Below are 24,312 nucleotides of genomic sequence, written 5' to 3' on the forward strand. Positions count from 1 at the left end.
CATGAGTTGGAAACCAAAGGTTGAAAAGCATTGCTTTAAAAGTACTCTTTGGGCACCTGGATGGCTCAGTCAGTTGAGCATCCAACTCTTGATTTCAGCTCTAGTCATGATCTCACATTTTTGGAGACTGAGCCCTGTGTTGGATTCTGTGCTGATAGGATGGAGCCTGCTTAGGATTCTCTCTCTTTCACCTTCTCTCTCTGCTCCTCCTCTGCTGTCTCCCTCTCTCTCAAAATGAATAAACATTTTTAAAAAAATAAATTACTCTAGAATCCAAACTAATCATATTTGAAGTAATTCAACTGACATTTCTTAGCTGAGCTTCTGTCTTCCCAATGCTAGTCACTGCCCCTTATTAGCTAATGTTTTAACAGGACATTACAGAAATGTGACCATTTTTCTATAGCATGTGCAATACCTCAAGTACCTGATTATTTTCCCATTTAGACAAAACAAAACCTTCATGTCAAACAGCAGCGGTCTTATTTTGAGAAAAAATAATAAAGACAGAATAGAAAGCTAGAGAATATTGAAGGGGAAAAATATTCCTCCCTGGCAATGGTAAGTATGAGTTGTATTTCAGGTGGCGATCCAAAATTTAATACTTTTTAGCTTTCACTTAAAACAAATCTGTGATTCAAGCTGCTCTTCTAAAAGTAGACATTCTAGCGCTGTGAGAGAATACTTGGGAAGTATTAGCGCTGCGCTGTGGTAATTTTTTTAATCATACAAAAATATCTGGCATATTTTATATGATATTCTATATTGAAGCAGCCTTTGAAGTCTTGACAGCTATATTTGATAAAACTAGGAATGGTGTTTAGCCATTTAGATATTTCCATCATTCCTAAAATTTGAAGCCATTAATATTTAACACAGTTTTGCTAGGCTAGGTTTTGTTATAACTCATTCTGAAGGTACTCTGTTATAGAACTTGCTTCTGTACTAAAATATATTATTATTGCCTGTTTGAACCGCTTTTCAGATTCTATTACCTTTAAATTAAAGCAAACATTGCTTTAAAGGAGAAAATTCTATCAATTTTGTCCATATGAAGAAAGGCTGTTTTCAAAACAGATTGTTTAATGTGAAGGGACTTAATATAAAACCTATTAGAAATGAGGTACAAGTCCTTAAAAATGTTAGGGACTTTTTGTTGTTTAAAATTAAAGTTCCACCCAGGCTTAGCTGAGCTTATAGCCCAAGTGAATATTTATATATGAATTTATAAATCTTAGAAATAGAGTTTCATGGAAACGTTAACAGGCCCTGAGGTATAGCTGAACTTGTTTTCAGGTAATGCTATAATTTCCAGTATGTGTATGCTTAAAGACTACAACACAAAAGACTTTTTCTAATGCTGTAATTTTGTAGTTTTATTAGACTGAGTTATAGTATGGGAGAATATTCAGAAATTGCAGCTTAAATGAGAAAACATGAACGGTGTTACTTATATAAAATACTACTGCAATAGTTCTTTTATTAATTTTTAATGTTCAGCACCCTCTGTGACCTCCTTTATTCTCTTGCTGTCAACATGGCAGGCTGGAAAAATTGAAATGGGCTGACAGAAAACATAGTGCACGTTACAGCCCAACTCTGGAGTCTCTTGACTCTCTTTCTGCTGCACATGCTAACGCAGTCCACGTTATTCTGCATTACAATAATATTTAAGGCTCTGTTTGATAGCTCCTGATAAAAGAGAGTTGTGTCTGGACCCTGAGCAGGAGCTTCTCGTCAGCTCTCCTCTTTCTGACAGTATGGGAATGGGAATGGCATTCAATTAAAAGCAGAATATAATTTTTAAAAATCATGGCTCATAGACATACTTCATGCTTTCAAAACATAATACCTCAGCATGGATAGTGCTTTATTTGTGTCTATCTAGCCTCTTCGAAAAGGATATTTTGGTCTGATTCAGCAATGCTTTTCTCGAACAGTGGGACACTGCTATATTATGTATATTTACCACTGTCTCTATCACCAAGGAGACTAATCCCCATACCAGTACAGTCAAGAACCTTACAGCATTGTCTTTGCAAGACCAAGTTCATGTTGTCACAGCAACAGAGTGCACAGGGCAAATTTACTGAGCGACACATTGGGATTAAAACTTCTGTTTCTGTTTTAAACGCAAGTGTTTGAGGATGAGAAAAGATATGCAAAGGTGTGAGGTCTGCAAATGTCTTCTTACCTAAAGCGACAAATGCAGTTTCAATAATTTTTGGGGGACAGTTATGAAAGCAAATTTTTTGAAGATAGGAGATTTCAAAATTCTAGGAAAAGTGGGGAAAAATTCAGACTATGAAAAAGATATAATCAGGTGCTTATGTTTTTTTTCTCTTAGCTGGTCCCAGTGTTAGCCTTTACTAATAAGTGACAAGACAATTGTGACAATGAGAAGTTCTGAGGAAAGTGTAGAATACAAGAGAATAGAACTCACACACGACCCTATCTTGATATTCTCTTATCTTCTGCTATCAGTCACTTGAGCCTTCACACTCGATCTGTACCATCTGTCATAACTATTAGGAATTTTGACCAGCAATGAGTAATAAGAATTTGGGATCGTAAAAGACATGCTACACTTGCTTGCAACATGACCTCTGATTTTTCAGCAACCTTCAAGGAAGCAAAATGCAAGCAGAGGGCAACACCTACCAGATACTCCTCCATATGTAGTCCGCTTCCCAATGCCCACTGCTGGCCAGGGTGTGCCGTCGGCTTTTAATCCCATTAGACCTGAGACAGTGTTGGTGGCTGTAACGCCATCTGCACCACCTATGAAAAACACTTCATCATTTACCTGCAGTTTTGAAAGGGACAGTGGTCAAAACCCATTCAAACCCACACAACCCAGGAAAATGCACACTCTACTTTCTCTTAAGAACATTTCCTCCTCTCAGATATTTTCACTAATTTCACTCCTACCATTATGCTTAAAATACTAGAAATACAAATTTTTAATTACCACCAATTCATTTTTCCATTTCTTATACAGATTTATAGATGCCAAATGTTTTGTGTTTGGTGTTATTTTCCAGGTAGTTCGCAATACCTTTGCAAATCAAGATGCAACTTCCATTGGATACGGCACAGCACATATGATTTATAAAATCATTCACTGACTGCATGATTTATGTGTTCAATCGGTATTTATTGAACATATGTTTAAGGCAGTGTACTAGGCCCTATCACATAGAAAGGGAACTTATAAGAAATTTGATATTGTGGAAGCTGGTATCTTTTTTTTTTAACTTCATTAAATGTTCAAATGCTATTGCTGGATTGTTACATTACATGGTCATTTATTTTGGAGTGGTTTGCTGTGACCATGGTCTTGTTTCATAATTTTTGTGTGTGTGGAGCAGGTGTTTATCAAGAAAGATTATAAATGTTCTTGTTTTCCCTGGCCAAAGTCTGGAGTACAGTTACTAGCGTGAGTCCAGGTGTGAATCTACTGCATTTGTGAGATCAAGTGCTCAATTTAGTATTTTTCTTAAACTCTACACAAAGATATACACATATATTTGTGGATGGTGATATACTTTAGTCTGGCTACATACTTCAGGCCCATACTTCCATAACTAGACAACTGATGCAAGTCTAGTTCTTACCTTCCTTTGCAGCTCTTGCGATGCTTACGATATCAGTGACATTTGGGGTCAACTTGGCAAAAAAAGGAATCTGAACAGCTTGCCTAACCCAGCGACAGATGTTCCGTACCAGCTCTGGATCCTGTTCAAATAGGTCAGTTAAATATAGAACATAATTAAAAAATTGTGATCAAAATGTGTACTGGAACAACAGCAAAGTGGATACGTCCAAGACAAATCCAACTTGACAATGAGCTACATGATATATTTCTCAATTCTGCCTCAGTATTACACCTAGACTCATTAGGGAACTAAGGTTAACACACTTCCAGTGAACTGCAAATTCATCACATAAAGGTTAAATTCCTCAAGGGAGCCTTTGGAAAATAAAATTACAAAGAACCAAATGGAAAAAAGTGTTTTCCACTACCAGTTAAATAATATCAGGAGTAAAACATCAACTTCTGGTGGTAATTTCAGTAAATATTACAGAATTTCCAGCGACCTCATTGGCCTAAACCTAATAAAAAATACTTAAGCTGCTGATTCCCAGATGAATGACATTACATCTGAAGATTATTGTTTTCATTATTAGAAGACTTAGTCTTGAAATATATTCAAAAGAAAATCTGTGACTTCCTAATCAATCTAATTATGATATATAGTATACGCTAATACAGAATAATTCAGCCTTGGATTATACATGAGCTGATAAGGAACTTAGTTTACTTTTGTAAATGTTACCAAGATCTGTGAAGCACTCTTCAACATTGATCTACTTGAAAGAATTGATCAATGACAAAAATGAAATAAAATATCAAATGCTCATTTTTAAAAGCACGGAATAGACATTTTCCTGTGCCTGCTTCCTGTGATTTTTCAGGCTTCTATTTTCTCATGGGACAAGTATCATTTAGAGGGCAATCACCTATCCTTTCCATTGAAAATAACTTAGCTGTGGCAATGTTCTTTGATTTCAACACACACAATAGTCCTTTTTTTATTACTTTTAGTGCAAAATTTATTCTGACAGGTACTGATAATGCACTTTGATAAATTACCTTAAAATATGCAATAGCAATTCATTATTGAGCTTGGTAATATTATCTTAGCAAGTTAAAATGTTTTTTGAATAAAAGAAAAACCCAGAAAAACACAGACATATATTTAAAGTATGAAACAGCAGGCAAGTATATCATTTGTAATTAGTATTTTTATATGTAAGAAAGTTGCTCTTTGCATTTTAACCTTTCAAATTCTTTTAAGATGAGATTTCTAATGTTATAACCTTTAGAAAGAACCTTTTCACTTACGTTAATGTGTCTTGATTTGTCATTTTGTATTACTCTAAAAGTTATGCGTTTATGTGCTAAGTAAGATACAGCAATGAGGTAATTTCTGTTGATTGTTACTGTCTCTATTCAGCAAAGCTCATAATTTTAACAAAAAAATCTGTGATTTGGTTTGTTCTCTTTCAGAACAGCAATTTCTTCATTAAACATAAATATTAAAAAAGCACTATATGGAATGCTCTACAGGGCATACTGTGCATTATGAATAGTAAAATCTGGAGACTTAGCTGTACAAATTCTAACTCATGAAAATGGAGATCTGCCCCTGCCCATGCAATGTTCATGAAATATTTATAACCGCTGCATTGGCATTATGAAGGCAGTTGCATCTTTGTGACTTTCATTTTTAAGTTATGAATTTCCATGGGACTTAGCCTAGAAATGACAGTAACTCTAGATGATATGAATTGCATGTCCTTTGTGAAAGCTCTTTTTAAGATAGAACTTGACAATAATTTAAAGATCACTTGAATTTCATAATACATGGAAAGTAGCCTGATAAGAATTACTGAAACAAATACAAAATATTATTTGGTTCCAATAGCGTAAACACTAATAATCTGATACAGACTTCTAAGTGGCTTTCAATACTATTGACCACCATGTCTTTATAATTTACTTTCAGCATCTGTCATACTTCTTTTTCTGTTCGTTCTTACCAGTTGAATACTTTAAGTGAATACATGGAATGTCTTTTACACATTGTTTAACAATTTGGAATTTGTTCAGTTTTTCAGTGTTTTTTATTAAACATATGGTCCGTTGGTACCATTATTTACTTAAATCATCTGTTTTGAGATACCATTATTTGACCCTCCTATACTTCTATGAGCAAGGTTCATGGTGTTAAGATACTTCTTGTGTTCTTACTCAGCCAAGCCAGCTGCTAAGTAATTCTCATACCCAACTAAAACACAATTTGATTACCTGGAAAATTTAAAAACAACTTCTGCCTTATATTATTGTAAAACGTAATGACTGTCAGTAAATTGAAGTTTTGGCTTGACAGGTGTAACAGGGAATGTCCTAATAAAACTACAAGTGTGGTGAGGCTAATAATATGATAAAATGAACCTGCACACTTTGGGGAATTAAAGGACACATTGTAACTATTCACACTTTCCTGGTTTCCTCACACTTTTGATATTAAATATTTGAGATCTAAGCATAAATTGTGTTTCTGCATCTTGACCTTCTCATTTTCTAGTGACAACATCAGATGGTGTCATCAATTAAAGCCAGTTCTAAAAATCTTAATTTAGGGGCGCCTGGGTGGCTCAGTCGGTTAAGCATCCGACTTCGGCTCGGGTCACCATCTTGCAGTTTGTGAGTTCAAGCCCTGTGTCGGGCTCTGTGCTGACAGCTCAGAGCCTGGAGCCTACTTCAGATTCTGTGTCTGTCCATCTCTTGGCCCCTCCCCTGGCTAAGCTCTGTGTCTCTCTATCAATAATAAATAAATGTTAAAAAAAATTAAAAAAATAAATAAAAATCTTAAATGCATAAATTTTAGACAATTTCTCATGCCCTCCCCCCAAATCTCCAGGATAGGAAATACACAAAGGCGCTATTATTTCATACAATTTGGGACATTAACATTATCCACACCAACACAAGGAAAGAAAATCAAACAATTCTGCACTTCCTTTCTATTTCTAGGCACAAAACATTGCAGACACTCAAAAGATAGTTGGGTCAATGAAAGAAGAATGAATAAAAACTCAGTACATTTTCCAATGATTTCTTTATATAGCCATCAAAATATAGACTATGTCTAGGTTGAAGAAAAACCTGAGTACATTTTCTGATAGATAATACCTAAAAGTGTGAGATCCAAGACTTCCTTGCAAATCTGGGATAATTCTGAAGAAAAATAATGGATAATGATACAAAAAAAGAACAGCTTAACTTTTAAAACTGCCTGATCCATAAAAAGTCTACCTAGATCCTCAGGTCTTCATTGGTTCTTCATATTGATATGAATGATACCCATCCCTGACCACGATTTGCAATCTCTCCCACAGCAACTGTGTGTGTTTGCATGTATACTTCCTCAACCTGTATCGACACCTTTGTTATTCATGTGATTATAAAGAAAACTCTGAGGCAACAGAATGAATTTTTCTGTGATGGAAGTGTGTGATAAGAGAAGAAATCACTGAAGCCCTTAAAGGAATGAGTGATGAGCCCAGGGAAGCACATGGTGTTCTTGAGGGGACTGCATGAGGTGAGAAGCTACCAGCCCAAACCTGTGAAGTGCTGAAGAGAGGAAGAAAGTATGCTACAGACAATTTTGGCCTCTTTGACAACATTAATGGGGAGCAGCCCTGTGTCTGCCGGCAATTGATACAGTCTGGAATAGAGACTTATGAAAACCAAACAACAACAACTGCAACTGGAAAATGTAGCACTGAGTAGACTTTGCTGCAGTTGTTTCCACTTATCAAAAACTGTTTGTAAAGCTTAATTTTCTTTTTTTTTTAATTTTTTAAAAGTTTACCTATTTATTTTGAGGGGGAAAGAGAGAGAGAGAGCACACACGCACACATTTGTGCGAGGGGGAGGGGCAGGGAGAAAAGGAGACAGAGAATCTCAAGCAGACTCAGTACTGTCAGCGGAGAGCCCCAGGTGTGGCTCAATGTGGGGCTTCATCTCAATAACTGCAAGATCATGATCTGAGCCGAAATCAAGAGTTGGACGCTTAACCGACTGAGCCCCCCTGGCGAACCTAGAGTTTAATTTTCTATCTGGGCCATAAGATAGCAATTTCTAATTCTTGTGACTTTAAAGCTTAAAATTTTTTTAAATCTTACTTTTCTATCTGAGCTGTAAGATAATACTTTTTAATCTAGTAACTAGCATGTCTCTAGTTAAATATAAAAGGAGTTCTATAAATGATATACCCTGCTGTGTTTGAGACCCCTAAGATGACCTCTCCATTGTAGGACAGGCATTTCCACCAATTTCCTAGGGCATCAAATCTCATTGGTTTCACGTCCTGTACAAAAGAACAAGCATTAGAGAATGAGATTGTGAGAATGTCTTGATAAGCTAAATTACAAGTGAAATTTTTGACTTTGAGAAACATTTCTCTCCAATTTACCTGGTAATTTTAACTCTGTACAATTCTTGTCAAAGTGGCTTTCTTAGAAGGTGGTGTTTCAATGAATTCACTGAAAAATTTTACCAGTTATAAATACTTTCCACTAAGGAACTCCTAAGTCTTAATTCACACGAATGCTAGGAAGTAGCTAGCATTTTTATTATGTCCACTTCTCCGACAGAGAGAACTAGGGCCCAGAAGATCAATCTGAGTATCTATTTCACCTTCTTAATTTTCTTTCCCATTATCATGTCCTAAACCATCATCTTCTTTAACAAAATTGCTCCCTAAAGTGAAATTCAGCCATCAATTGTAAACCAGAACTATAAAAGGCTTCTACTTCATTTATACTTATAAGAGTAAATGTAGCTTCAGAGTAATAGGCAAACATGATGTATTTATCCTTCTATGTCAATAAAATAGAACAGAAAGAGTTAACTACTCCAGGTAGAATTATTACTAAATGCAAAGATTGTGCACGGGAATGGGATGTTTTAAATGAACGTATGGTTTAGTATGTCTTCTCTTTGAACTGGTTTTCCTGACTTAAGAATTCTAACAATGATACAATCGCCTTGGAAAATCATTTGGTAATTTCCTAAAAAAGGCAAGCATGCACATACAATCCACCCACTAAATTCCACTCTTAATTACATATCCAAGAGACATGACAGCAGGTCCACACAAAGATTTGCACACGACTGTTCATAGCAACTCTTTCAAAAAAGCTCCAAATTGGTAACAACCCAATATTCATTAAAATGTGAATGAATACACAAATAGTTATATATCCACATGTTAGAATATTATTCAGTAATAAAAAGAAATTAATCTACTGAATCCTGGAACAATTTATAGTTAATTAAAAAAAATTATGTTCAGTTAGAGAAGTACCCAAGAGTTTAAATGCTGTCTGCTTACATTTCTATGAAATCACACACACACACACACACACACACACACACACACACACACAGTAAGCTAATAGAAATCAGAGCAATGGTTGCTGGGATTAGGGTTAGGGTGCAGGGGAGGGATTAAGTGGGAAGAGGCATAAGAAATTTTTGGAGGGTAATGGAAACTTTCTATAACTTGACTATAATGTTTACACAGGTGTAGACATCTGCCGAAACACATCAAACCCTACACCTAAATGTGTTCTTTTTATTATAGGTAAATTATACAGCCACAAATTTCTTGTAAAATTAAAAAACAAAAAACAAAAAACAACTCTAGAGGTGCCTGGGTGGCTCAATCGGTTAAGCGTCAAACTTGTGTTCTGGTCTTGATCTCGCGGTTCCTGATTTCAAGCTCCATGTTGGGTTCTGTGCTGACAGCTCAGAGCCTGAAGCTTGCTTCGGATTCTTTGTCTCCTTCTCTCTCTGCCCCTTCCCTTCTCTGTGTCTCTCAAAAATAACTAAACATTAAAAAAATTCTAAGGGCATTTAAATATAAATTAAATAAAAGGAACGCTGGTGGTATTCTAGGCAATGTGGGTTCTATTTTTTCAACAAATATTCATTGACCACAAGGCATTGAACTGGTTTGTGCTGGAGAATAAGATGAATGGAACATGGAAAGCAGAGTCTAGTAGGAAAAAAAAGGCAGACATATAAATGAAATACAAGCTGGATATAAGTATAAAAAAGGAGATATTAATGCTTTCTCATTTCAGATTATTTCAGAGCCTGTAGCACAGGGTTTGGCACATAATAGGCTCTCAACAAATACTGTTGAATCCATAGAGCTCACACTGCATGAATTAACAGTGACTTTCTTATTGCTACTTACTGAGAAGAAAATGGAATATAAATTTATTGGGTCTAGGATAACCTAATAAACAAATGCATTATACCTCATGTTATACAATGGTGATCCAAAATGTATAATATACTATCCCTATTCTTAAAAACAAAACAAAAAATACTTCATAATCTATAGGGGGAAATACATAAAACAAACAAATAATGTGAATATAAAATGTGGTAGTATATATACAGGCACTGTATGTGTGTATAAAACATTTCATATGTAATATACATTCCTTCTTCTCCATTTGTGCCTTAAGCTGAAGATGACATAGAGCTGCTTGTGTGTTCTCTCCTCCCCAGACACATAAAGCCTTCTCCATTCTGTTTCTCACTTCAGGCCTCTCTTTCTTGTTATCTTTTTATGCAGAATGTTTCACCTCTTGTCCCTTGGATAGACACCCCAGGGCAGCCCTCCATGACCAATCCTCCCATCCTACCTCAGTACAGGACAGATGAGTAAATGACTCCCTTTTAAATACTTTCATAACATTCTTTACTCCTTCATTTATCACAATATTTAATCATCATCCATTTATGTTTTTTTTCTTTCTAATAGACTATTAGTCTTTTAAGGGGTGTATCCTACTCTTGTATCTGATCCCCTAACATAGAGTCCGAGACACTAAAGACCATAAACACTGTGTTGAAGTAAAATATGAAGAATTAGGGGTGGCTCAGCCAGTTGAGCCTCCAACTCTTGACTTTGGCTCAGGTCATGATCTCATGATTTGTGACGTGGAGCCCTGCTCTGACAGCACACAGAGCCCTGCTTGGGTCCCATGAATCGTGAGATTGTGAACTGAGCGGAAATCAAGAGTCAGATGCTTAACCAACTGAGCCATCCAGGCGCCTCTCTTTTTTTAGTCCTTTAAATGCCATTTCCTGTGACAGTGTTTATGCTGTTTCTCCTCCTTTCAGACAGCATTTCTTTCATGTCCCATTCCTTTAATGTTTCTAGTATGAGTTCCTATTACCACAAACTTAGTCTCAGAAGCTTGAATTTTTAACAAATGGACAAGAATTGCCATATACTGCTTAGATAATTCCCAATGGCCAAATATTCTTTGAGTCTTTCTTTTTATCCTCTGATGACCCGCTGATTCTCTGGCTACCTCTCCACCAGCTCACTTCTTTACTCCCAGTTGGCAGTGCTAATGGAGATCAGCTCTTAAAACTTTTCAAATTTCAAATCTTCCCCTCCACAATTTGTCCCCAGGGAGTCAGATTCAGATTTCCTAGGATTATCTTGGTCTTACTAGCTAATCTAAATTAGAAACCCACCACCATGTCACCATGGTAATGAAGCTGGAAAAGATGTACTTGCCCAAAAAATGGGTCAATGAACATCTCCTGCCCACAGTTCCATGTGCTATTCTATCAGTGAGTGTCTTAGGGAGACTCTTCCTCACAATACTATTGTTATCTTATTGTGTAAATGTCTCATATCTCTATTCCAGGAATCCCATATGATACCAAAATACCAAAAAAGGAGAATAAGGAGGAGGATGAGGACATTGGGAAGGGGAAGGGGAAGGGCAGGAAAAGGGGAAGAGGAAGAAGAAGAAGGGGAGAAGGAGGACGAAGAAGGGGAAGAAGAAGAGCTCAGATTAATTTAAGGGGTTAACTTTTTGAATTACTGAATAATCATATAACCTTTCACCAAAACTGATGTGTGGATATGCTCAGGTGACTTAACTAGGATCTGAAGTGTTCTTACCAAATACATGCAGAAGCAGGCATACACCACTTATATCCTCTTCAGGAAAAGACTCAAGCCCAGTCGCCAACAGTGTAGTGAGCTGACATCCTCTAACTGCTTACACCTTCAGGTTGGCTGCAGGTTTGAAGCTGAGGTCACGCTCCTCGTGAGGAGTCCCCAGCCAACAACAGCAAAGTCATGGTACAAGGGCTCAGCCATTTCTATCCAAGGCAAGATTCCTCTAGTGCCAATCTTTGCACTTGAGCTCCTCATTGGGCTAGCAAAGATTTTTCTCATACTTCTGTTGGGGTGTGGCTGCTCCCCCTACCCAGTCCTACTTCCTCCCCTTTTCTTTCATAGGCATTGTTCCTCATTAAGCGTTTCATACTCCTAATTCCCTCTATGTCTCTGGTTCCTGGAGGCCTCAACTGATACACCAACTCCCTACTTGGATTTGGAAATCTCCCTGTGATAGGATTAGGCTATATTCTGAGGAAGTGGAAGAAGAAAACTAATTTGACCATATACCCCAGGGTATCTCATTGAGAGATACTCAAGAAAACTAAGCTGAACCCAAATAAATCTCTTAACTCCAATTTTCCTGGATGGTCTTTGAAAGAGTCAAGCCTAGTCCAGACAACAATGGCCAATACATGCTTCCAAGTAAAAAAGGACCCTATATGAAGAAGCAGGGCTATTTTTTTTTTCTAGAAAAAGACTGCTTTAAGGGACATGGTAGGGCATAATGATGGGTATCCTCTGTCTAGACAGTTCATAATATTCTTAAAGATTAGTTTAAATACCTACTTTCCAAACCTGCTGAGTTACCACTGTGATGTGGAACATTGAGAATGACTGTGCAGACGTCCATGGATAAAGGAGATTACACCATGCGTCTGAAAGCCAGGTCTACCATCAAGGCAGTATGGCCAGGTAAATCCGTGTATAGACTAATTCCTACCCTAGTTCCATGTCTCTTGTTGATAAAGCCAATTAATGACAACCCACTTAATAACAACATGAAGAGGTCATCTGGAAACTTCTTCCAGGTGTGTTGAGTCTCCAATACCCTATTCTAAAGTCTGCTCTTGTTTTCATAATCCATTCTGTTTGTCTGAATTATTGCATTTCTGCATTTTATCCTTTGCCCACTTCTTTCTGGATTAGACCTCTTTGAGTCTTGACAGCTGCCTGAATTGACCTGTGGTTGCCCTGTTTGCATCCATAATTGATCCAAGACTTGTTGATCACTTATGGGATTCACAATGATTTTCCTTTGCTTAGGCTGGATATTTCCATTTCATTTTCTCTTGTATTAGCTTCTATCATCCTCTTTTTCTCCCAAATCAAGATTGACACAGGCTCCATATGTCTGTCTTCTCAGGCACACAAATGCTTTACGAGAACAATACGTTGTCCATAGTACACAGAAAATAAGATACTTTACAATCTTCTTTATTAAAGATTATTTACTAAAAACCTTAGAATATTTTTGAAAATAGATTTTTTTAGAATTATTTATACTGACCTCCCCCCCCCCCCGCCAAACACCTTGATCTTTCCTTATATATGAGTTGCTATTTTTCTGTGAATTCAAAGGCTAGTATTATCTATCATGCAAAAAGTGATTGTTCGTAGTTTGTTTATTAATGAGGTTATACAGTGTAACCTGGAAAATCTTAATATATGGAGAAATAGGCTATGCACATGCTTTGCTGATACCACCAGTAGGGGTTGAAAATTGTGGACCAGCTGAGCCAAACTGAAACTCAGCAGGCTTCCCAATCACTGCTCAGAACACACTAAAAAGACTTCAGTGGGTAATGAAGTGCAGGCAGTTGCCTGCACTACTGTGTATGGATTCATTTTAGATAAGGGCAAGTGAGTATTTAAGTGTATAATAAGGAGTTTTTATTCTTTGCAGACTTCAGGCAGCTTGTCATTTGTTTTCTTAATGCAAAGCATTAGTGTAAACAGTGTAACAATTGATATTTTATACATCTGTTGGTCTATTCACTTAGCCTATGTTTTCCAGTGCTACAGTTAGAAAACAACCACAAGCACAAAACTTCACTATCTTTATAATCCCACATTGGTGTGAATGATTAAGTGACACAGGGAGGAGACTAGTGTAAAACAGCCTTCTGCCCTGAAGCACCCACAATGCTGATACATTTAGGATGAAGAGAGTCTAGGGAAGTCATGCTTCTGTCCTGGGAACTTTATGAAATCTAAGCAAGAAGGAATTACTGCTGAGGCAATTTTAAATAATGTAGCGGAGAAAACCTCAATCCCTTGGCAATGAATGGTTTCAGCTAAGGGGAACTCATCCATAACAAGTTGGTACAGTTCCTTAAGGGATTTCTTCCTACGGCTGCTGCAAGAGCTAGAAAGAAATATCTAGGCCTTTGTTTGTTTTCCCAGCTCTGTGGACTAATTTCCCACTTTGAGCTGCAAAGGATTTGGAGATAACTAAAAGTGGGGTGACTTCATTGAAAAGTCTTTGTGTGAAAATAGGGGATGAGGAAGATATTAAACATGACCTTTGCAAGTGTGATATTTACAAATTCTTGATATAAAATTCAGGGATGCTAGATTTTACCCCAAATTTTGAGCAATCAGAACCTAGCTTAATCATTACCAATTTATTTATTTATAAGACTACATGGCATCATAAGATGTGTGTATGTTTGTGTGTGTGTGTCTGTGTGTGTGTTCTCTTTTTTAAAGTCTTTCTGGTGTTGAGAAAAGGAACCACGCCAAGGTTCCCACCATTGTCAGGGGGTTATAGCTAGTGTACATGGAGATATAAGAAAGTAAGTGAAATGTTTTTGGTAGAGGAAGAGCCAGTCTTCTAGGGTCTGGGATGCCTTCACTCTCTTGTAGCATACACAGTAGCTCTGGTGACTCACCAGAGAAGCCAGTGACAAAGAGCAGCTCTTTCTTTCTTGTTCCTTTAAGAGTTGCCGTCTATTGCTTTAAGGATTAGAAACTCCTTAGTACTAATAAATCTGCTCTTATTTCTCAGCATTGTTCCATTTCTACTTCAACTTACTTTCTCATTTTTTACATGTTGCCTTTTTGGTCTTCCGATTCAATTTTTCTAACACCTACTGTAAAATCTGTATGTTTCAAAATCAAGCACACAGAACAGAAGATGCAATACAAACAGAAAAATTTTTTATTTTTATTTTTTTGGCTGTCCTTCCTATGTCATACCCTTTCTATTTTGTGGTAAATTCCCACTGTATGAAGTACAGTTGGACACAGAAGCTGTCCCCACTACGTAATCCACTGAAGAGAGTTTTCCTCTCTTTACTCCCCGGCAACTAAAAATAAGGAAGTGATCTAGGCATGGCCAAATAAAGCTCCAGGCAAAATTGTAATCTCACAACCAGAAAAGGGGTTAAGGTTTATTTGTAGTTGCGTAGGGTATAGTGTCTCCTGACAGTATCCAACAATGGCAGTAGTGGGAGATACCAGCACTGGTAGAGGCTGCATTTAAGCTGGACAATTCTTGCTGCCCCTTCTCTGCACCCCTTTCATTTTTGCCCCCTTTCAAAGCCTATGTTCCTGCCTTCTCTGACTATGTAAGACATCTTGTAGCTGCTGATAAATCATCTTTTCACTTCTGACAGCCAGAATGTTTCTGTTGCTTGTATTAAGAGTGCTAAATTAGGGGCATCTGGGTGGCTCAGTCCGTTAAGCATTTCACTCTTGATTTCAGCTCAGGTCATGATTAACCTCATGGTTCGTGGATCTGAGTTCCATGAAGGGCTTGTGCTGACAGTGCAGAACCTGCTTGGGATTCTTTCTCTCCCTCTCTCTTCTCCTCCGCTCATGTGCCCTCTCTCTCTCTCTCTGTCCTTCTCTCAAAATAAATAAACAAAAACAAGCCCCCCAAAAGATTGTTAAATTATACAGTTAGCCACTATCCACTATATAGTGACTTTATTGCCGGAGTTATAACACCATACTTCCTGACAGCTGCTGACCTCTTTTTATTTAGTCTAGGGGGAGGAAAAAAGGAAAAAAAAAAAAAAAAAAAAAAAAAAAGAGGTTAGAGTGGGAGAGAGCCAAAGCATAAGAGACTGTTAAAAACTGAGAACAAACTGAGGGTTGATGGGGGGTGGGAGGGAGGAGAGGGTGGGTGATGGGTATTGAGGAGGGCACCTTTTGGGATGAGCACTGGCTGTTTTATGGAAACCAATTTGGACAATAAATTTCATATATTATAAAAAATAAAAAAAAAATAAATAGTCTAGGTGGCCATTTTTTTTTTTTTTTTTTTTTTTTCTCAGGATACAATATCTGGTCTGATGAATTGTGGTCAAGGTAGCCAGGACACATGCTTTTGTGGCAACTTGTATTCAATATATTGCCACTGGCCATCTTCCTTTAGAAAGGTATGACAAGTCCTTAAATTCATGGACTTTCTAGTAAGAAAATGTCAATTTTTCTTTAGTACCTAAGAATTAACCTGAAACTTTCCATGAAATGTGGGAATTACAAAAGAGTAAGGCAGCAACTTTGTCCTCAAAGAACTTACAATCAAGTTATAACCACTTAGGGCACTAAAATTTGTCCGATTCAATAGAATATATAAACGACTTTGGGATTACAATATATCTCCATCCCTCTACAAATCATTTAGCATTTGAGTATATCACAATGAGCAAGCTCTCATATAATTCAAGACACTCTTGCAGAAAGAAGTGAGATATATCACCCACATCCTGGAAAGCTTGATTTGAAATGTATTAAGAGTAGCTATGATTTCTTAAAAGATGGATATGTAAACAGAGAATGGTAATATAGCCCATAAGGAAAAATATCTTGAGGCACTGAAATTAAATTAAAATATGATCTCCCTTTCACTCTGAATACTTTCATGATTACCAATTTGACAAGGATCTTTCATTTATCCCAACTCAACTTTACGAAAGTGCCTGGAGCCTACACTGTTGATAAAACAGCTGATGAAGCTTGCATGGGGGAAAAATCTTCAAACTGCTTGATATACAAAATCATATTAGTACTAAAAACAGATGGGTGTTTACTTTTGCAATACTCAACAAATGTAAAAGTACCCAAAGGACTGTTAAATTTAGACAGTTTAAAATTTTGCCCTTTTTTCTTCACTTAAAAACCAGCATACCGCAGTGAACTTTACTGGGTTATGTAATTAACAACTAGATGCAGCAGCACCTAATTAGGTATTTGGATGGTTGGGCAAAAGCAAAGTCCAACATTACAAAGATGACTTTATTCATACCTTTTCAGTTGCTAATATTCCCAGATTTTACCATGCAACAGTTGATAGCGCAAAGGTGACATAAATAATTCTATTCCTTATTATTTTATCCTTTTTCTGATAAGGGATTTGTGGGACTACCAAAAGCTACTGAATCTTACCCAATGTCTTTTATTGAACATTTGCAATCACCCTGCAACTAAACATGAAGAAGTCTTTATAAATAGTTTCTTCTCTCTCTCTCTTTTCTTTTCTTTCATTTTTTCTTTTCTTTTCTTTTCTTTTCTTTTCTTTTCTTTTCTTTTCTTTTCTTATCTTTTCTCTCTCTCTCTTTCTTTCTTTCATTTGTCTTTGAGAGAGAGTGTGTAAGCAGGGGAGAGGAGCAGAGTTGGGGGGGGATAGGAAGAAAGAAAGAGAAAGAGAGAGAGAATCATAAGCAGGCTCCATGCTCAGTGCAGAACCCGACAGGGGCTCAATCCCACAGCTCTGGGATCATGACCTGAGCCGAAATCAAGAGTCAGATGCTCAACCAACTGAGCAACCCAGGCGCTCCTTAATAGTTTCATTTTGGTATAATAAGCAGACATAAAAACAACCTCAAACAATGTGCTTTAACCTGAAGTGTGTACAAGTGAATGGGAACTTAATGGTGGAGTGATTGCTTTAATTTACTTCTAACGTGTGTGTGTGTGTGCATGGGTGTGTGTCTGTGTAGAAAGGGGGAGACAATAGTGAAGATGATTATAGTTTGAAATCTTGAAGGATTCTCAAAATGACACAGGCTGGAGTAAGTCTGTGAAATAACATGTGAATGAGGAATATACAGGAACGGACTCTAAAAATGGGAATTCATGGCATGATGGGAATAGGAAAAAAAAAATATGACCTATGAAGGGAGCAGGCAGGAGACATGGCTGAATAGTTCAGATAAAGTTTTGGGTAAGCTTCCTAAAGATTCTGTGCCTTATCCTTTAGGCAACAGAAAACATGAAAGGTTGTATGTTTAGATCCATGTTTTAGAAACATAATTCCATATATGTCTGTGGAGGTAAGTAGGATAAGGCAGTGCAAGCTAGGAGACCAATCTGAAAGAGAGGAAAGACCTAAAGTAAAGGAGTGCACGTGTAAATCTAGAATTTCAAGTTCATTTTAAGGAAGAATATTAAAAATTTTCAAGAAATTGGTGTTGGGGAATGAAAATCAAGAATAATTCTGTGTTTTGCCATTGGTCGGGGATAGCAATTTCATGAACCAAGTGAGGAAACACAAGAGAAGCAGGTTTTTGGAGAAAATAATAAATGAGCTTCAGATACATTGAGTTTGAAGTTCCTTTAGGACATCTAGCTGAAAGAATCTGGTTGAGAGATAACAGGAATCTGGATCTTAAGAGAAATTTTAGAAGTGTAGCTAAGGAGTTGTTCACATGCTGATGGTGGTTGGAGTCTTGTGAATGGATGAGAAGACAGAAGGAAAAAGACTTAAACCTTGAGATCATTAATACTAAGGTGTAGAAATCCTTGAAATGATCAGAGAGAGAAGAGAACGACCAGGAAAAATACAGAGGAAAAGAGAAATTCGAATAAAGGAGATGTGGATGTACATCTTGATACAAAATACCACAGAGAAATCAAGTAGGATGAGAACTAAAATGTAGGCAATAGATTATACAACTTAGAGTCATTGGCAATTTATGAGTAAATATAGCTAGACATCATACGGATGGAAGGCAGATTGCAATGGATTAAGAAGTTAGTATTTGCAGACACATAGGGCCAAAGAAAATAAACAGTAAAATTGAACGAAACTACTAGATCTTAGAACTCTGCTTGACATAAAAGGTGTATGCAACAAATATGTGTCAATTATCATTTTATAGATAATTTATACAATTAGAACTAATTGACAGTGAAAGACATTATGTCTTTTTTATGAGGACACACGTCTGTGAGGGTGAAGAGACTGACATTTTTAAAGAAACAAGATGTATTTTATTTAAAAGAATTTTTTAAAAATGTTTATTTATTATTGAGAGACAGAGAGAGACAGAGCATGAGCATGGGAAGGATAGAGAGAGGGGGAGACACAGAATCTGAAGCAGGAGGCTCCAGGCTCTGAACTGTCAGCACAGAGTCTGAGGAGGGACTCAAATTCACAAACCAGAAGATCATGACCTGAGTCGAAGTCGGATGCTTAACTGACTGAGCCACCCAGGTGCCCTGGTTGTATTTCTTTTTTTTTAATTTTAATGTTTATGTATTTTTGAGAGAGACAGAGAGAGAGAGAGAGAGAGAGAGAGAGAGAGAGAAGCAGAACGTGAGTGGGGGAGGGGAAGAGAAAGAGGGAGACACAGAATCTGAAACAGGCTCCACACTCTGAGATGTTAGTACAGAGCCCGACATGGGGCTCAAACTCATGAAGCATGTTATCATGCCCTGGACCGAAGTCGGATGCTTAATCAACTGAGGCACCCAGATGCCCTGAAATAGGTTGTATTTTAAACAGTGTCTCTGAATTCTTACAAGGTGGAGTCAATGATGATCTGAGATCTAAAAAATGAACTTTATTAATTACATATATAATTGAAATTACAAGCATAGATAGGAATCAAAGAAGTTATTTAGATCATACAAGCATACTAATAAATACTTAATGATTTACCAAGTGCTCTCACACATACTAACTTAATTGTGCTTAAATCATTCTAGGTTTTTCTTTTATGTCAAATTATCCCTAGTGAGAGATACAGTAGACCCCACTTCTCACAGTATTTGGAATCAACATATTCATACAAATTTTGTTTCCATCTTGCTATAGATTAAAATCAGATATTTTTGCCTTACATTGAAAGAGAAAAACAATGTTATATAATTTATATAATATCTTGCATTAAATCTTTAAATGTTATTTATTAAGAATTTTTCCTGATTATACAAAGATGTCATAATTATTATAGAATAATTTGTAATAATTATGAAAAATTACTGAATAAAGAAGAAAAATTAAAATTACTCATAATAAAGCAACCAAACAACAGCACTATTAAAAAGGTACATTTCTGGGGCACCTGGGTGGCTCAGTCAGTTAAGTGTTGACTTTGGCTCAGGTCATGACCTCATGGTTTGTGAGTTTGAGTCTCGCATTGGACTGTGATGACAGCTCAGAGCCGGGAGCCTGCTTCAAATTCTGTGTCTCCCTCTCTCTCTGCCTCTCCCTCACTGTGCTCTGTCTCTTCTCTCTCAAAAATAAATAAACATTACAAAAAAGTTTTATAAAAGTATATTTCCTTCTGTTTTCTTTGAGTAAGAATACACTTTCCTTAAAATTTAATTCTTAGCATTTTTACAGTTTTATATTCTTTTGTACCTTATATCATGTGCCTTCCCTAGGTTATTAAACTTCTTTAGAAATGCCATTTTAATATTTATAAAATATTTCATCATATAGATATGTACTGTTTTACTTTCTCAATTTTTTCACTTTGAAATTATTTCCAGGTTTTATTATAAATAATGTTGGGCTAAATCCCGTATGATGATAATCCCCTTGCTTTTGTTGCTAGGTACTATGTTTATAGGTAAAATGTAATTTTTTTTTAAAGCAAACCAACAAAAATAGGCATTTAGAAGATACAACTATCTCAGTAGTCAATAGCCCTTGGCCTGGCACTAGTAAAAACTTATGATGCTGTATGTTGTTATAGGAGCAATTGGTGAAAGAGACAGGATTGTCACTTGATGCAAAATAGACCAGAGCCCATTTACAATCCAACAGTCAGCCTTTAACATCCCCTCCTCTCCCTCCACACCATACAGCTTCCATGCCTCACTCATGGATAATCTTTCCTCAGATAGCACACGTATAACTTGATTCCTCCACAATGTTTAATTTAAGCCAATATTATTAATAATGGAATTTTCCTGAACCTTAAATTCTACAGAGATCCCAAATAAGGATAAAATGATAATGCTATTACACTGTAGCCACACAGGTGTTTTAAAATAATTACAAAATAGACAATAACCTATTTTATACATATAAACCATGATACGCAGCCAAAATCTGCCATTATCGAATGCTAAGACAGTCCTATAAGCCCACTTCTGTGTAACTACTATACCTGAATTTATTAATATTGTTCCCTCCATCCACAATATCATTCCCCATTCAAATCACACACACTTGCTCCAGCCCTTGAGAGAACTGATTTGTTCACTTAACTTTCCTTAAGATTTTATATATATTTTGATTTTCATTGTTCCATAGAAACCTACTAAATAGATCAAGAAGTGGATATAATTTGTTATATAATTGGATCATAGGATAAAAATTTTTGAAAAAATATCAGTAGGGTTATAAATTTCCAAAGATACGTTAGTTAGAAAAGTTAACAGAACTACATACTACTAAGTAGAAAAAAAATGGTCAGACTACATAAAATACAGGTTTGCTTTTGTAAAGCATCCTTAATGTAATCTCTTATCAATCATCTGAGAATTATATATTTATTTTATACATTTACATTTACTTGAAATTTGTTGAAATTTTACTAAACAGCATTGTGATTATGTCACAGTGAATCATTGTAGAAAAAAGTTATCATTTATGAATTTTAATTTAATGTTATTGCATTTGTTCTTCATGCCAAGGGGCTTTTTAATGGATGTCTTTGTTTTATTTCACATTTAGTTAAAGCTAACAATTTGTTTAAAGTGTGATAAATTAAAGAAATTGTTTCCCAATTGAATAAAAGACAACTTCTAAATGTTATTTCCTAGGTTTGGGGCAATTTGATAGGATGAACTTAATAGCCTAAAACAGCTATTAAAGAAAAAGGGAAAAGTAGAATAGTTGTAAATGTGAATTTTGTGAAGACTGCATGAATAGCAAATAGCATTAACAAAAATATATTTTAGGATATGGAATTGCTACCAATTTGAATCCTGCATAAGTTCACTTTTATGATTATGTCATAATTTGAATTATCCATATTAGAATGGTAAGAGCCATTTATATTTATATCAAAATCAAGAATATTTCTCTTTTGGATGTAATCATGGTTACAAATGTACGCTCCTAACCTTGTTTATTTCTAGTATTTAATCCTGGATTAAAACAATGCTTGATGAGCATTCGGCTGGCAACTAACATATCTTTAAGTCACCATGCATGAATGGCACTCTAGATAAATATCTTACTCTACATTTAAAACACAAATAACACACACATAAAATAATGCCCAGGATATCTTATACAGAATATCTTATACCATATTTGTGAGTTTTGATAATTGATATTTTAATTTTTATATTTCCCATAACTTCTGCAATACCAAAAACATACAATGTATTTTTACTTTTTGAAAATTTCAAACGCAAACTTTAAGCATAATTTTTATTATTATTTATGAATATAAGATCTTAAAATACAAAGAACGTTTTATTTATATTTCTTCCTTTTTTTCTTAAAGCTTATTTATTTATTTTGAGAGAAAGAGATAGAGCATGAGCAGGGGAGGGGCAGAGAGAGAAGGAGGGAGAGAGAATCTCGGACGCAAACTCATGAACCGTGAGATCATGATCTGAGCTGAAACCAAGAGTTGGATGTTTTCTTCTTTTTTAAGTTTATTTACTTAGAGAGAGAGAGAGAGAGAGAGAGAGAGAGAATCCCAAGCAGGCTCCACGCCATCAGCGCAGAACCCGATGTGGGGCCCAAACTCAGAAACCATGAGATCATGACCTGAGCTGAAATCAGGAGTCAGACTTTTAAACAACTGAGCCACCTAGGCGTTCCTGTGTTTCTTAATTCTTAATCAGGGAATGGATAACTATTTGAGCATTAGATGTCCTGTAATTCATCCTGATGCAATATAAAACAAAGCCATAAAAATACACTGATTTTCCTAGCTGTAAATCAGGGTGAGTTCCACATCAATGAGTTAGCAGCAGCTCTGAAAAAATTATAAAAATGATCAGTCTATTCAATATAATTTTTTGTTGTTCATTGATATAGTTGTTGCTTAATAAAGATCTGAACTTGTATAATTAAAATCTGTGCCATGGTACATGATGAGGCATCATCAGCCGAATTTAATTTATTTGCATAGTACTGGGCCGCATGTTGTATAACCTGGCCTCAATGATCTTTTCCTTATTTGATGATACTTGCTTATTCGTTCATTCATTCGTCAAATATTTATTCACCTACTCTCTTAGTTGCTGGAGTTTTACAAGTAAATAAGAAAAAGTTACTGTTCTCATGGAGTTTTCATTCAAGTGGAAAATACAATAAGGAAACGAATAAATATGTAATATGATATCAAATAGGTAATAAAAAATACACAACAGGATGAGAGGATAAAGAAAGAAAGGGTGACTGGTACACTGGAGATGGGTTGCTTAAGTTAACCCTGAAGAAGTCACATTTAACTCTATGTATATTCTTTGACCAACACAAATCACTTTGCTTTCATAGTGCATAGTGGCTTAAAATTATTTTCATTTCATGTAGTTAAATTTTTTCTTTGCTTACAGATTTTGAGTTGTTCAAAGTCAGGGGCCATATACATATTTTTTCATCATGCAATATCATCAGTAGAGGCAACCATAATACTGGTACAAGATAGGCACTGTAGAGGTACTAATCATTGACTAAATATTTATTGCCTTAGATGAGATGTGACTCCAAAGAAAATACTTTGATGATATATTTTCTATGATCATTACCTATTTCTATTACCCAGTTTTATACATAGCATAATAATAAACAGATGCAGGAAATTGGTAGAAAGCTTATAAAAGTTAGGCTAATTCTTAACCAAGAAATTCACTTACACCAACCACATTGCATGATTCAAACGTCTTGCAAAACCATGTATTGCTACATTTTATATGAGGCCATTCACTAAGAGTTAAAACTGTAAATGTTTGCTCTTATGTTCAAATAGGTTATGGCTAGATAGTCAGATTTTCTTCACACAAGAGGGAAGGAAGGAAGAAAGGAAGAAAAGAAGGCAGGCAGGCTAAAGAAGCCTAGACTAAAGAAATCGAATTAACTCCTCCAAAGCACTATGGCATTTGGTTTTTGTTACAAATTAAATAATAGTGCCATCTGTTTAGAGTGGCTTAAGAATAATGGGTAGTTTTTCTCTTTCAGACAGAGATATAGGATAATATAAGATTAATTGAATGTCTGTGCTTTCATTAAGAAAATAACTTTGATTAAATTTCTACTTAAAGCTATAAAATGCTTACGCTAGAGCAAGAATTCAGAGAAATACAACTCCACAGTACTAATGGACTATTCTTGTTACTATCTATCTATTATCTAGGAACTTTTACATTAGCAAAAAGAATGCTTTATTTCTCTCATCTTCAAGTTTTATATTTCCAGGTCCTTTTTATTCCATCTGAGATGCTTCTGAGATAATCACTGTTAATTATCTTCTTTCTGTGTACCTAGGAACACTGAGAACACGGTTGGTGTTTCTGGGCCTACATCAGC

General features: G+C 35.9%; 1 protein-coding gene across 1 annotated transcript in view; it reads right to left on the reverse strand.

Annotated features, from left to right (window-relative positions):
* Window positions 1-24,312, reverse strand: part of DPYD (dihydropyrimidine dehydrogenase) — an 852,446-nt gene that overhangs the window by 219,977 nt on the left and 608,157 nt on the right. Inside the window, exons 17-18 of the mRNA XM_045478381.1 lie at window positions 3,618-3,738; window positions 2,662-2,781 (exon numbers count right to left, since the gene is read on the reverse strand). Coding sequence (XP_045334337.1) covers window positions 2,662-2,781; window positions 3,618-3,738 — 241 coding nt within the window. The remainder of the gene's footprint in view (window positions 1-2,661; window positions 2,782-3,617; window positions 3,739-24,312) is intronic.

This window comes from Leopardus geoffroyi, chromosome C1, assembly GCF_018350155.1.
Source record: "Leopardus geoffroyi isolate Oge1 chromosome C1, O.geoffroyi_Oge1_pat1.0, whole genome shotgun sequence".
NCBI classification, from domain to species: Eukaryota; Metazoa; Chordata; class Mammalia; order Carnivora; family Felidae; genus Leopardus; species Leopardus geoffroyi.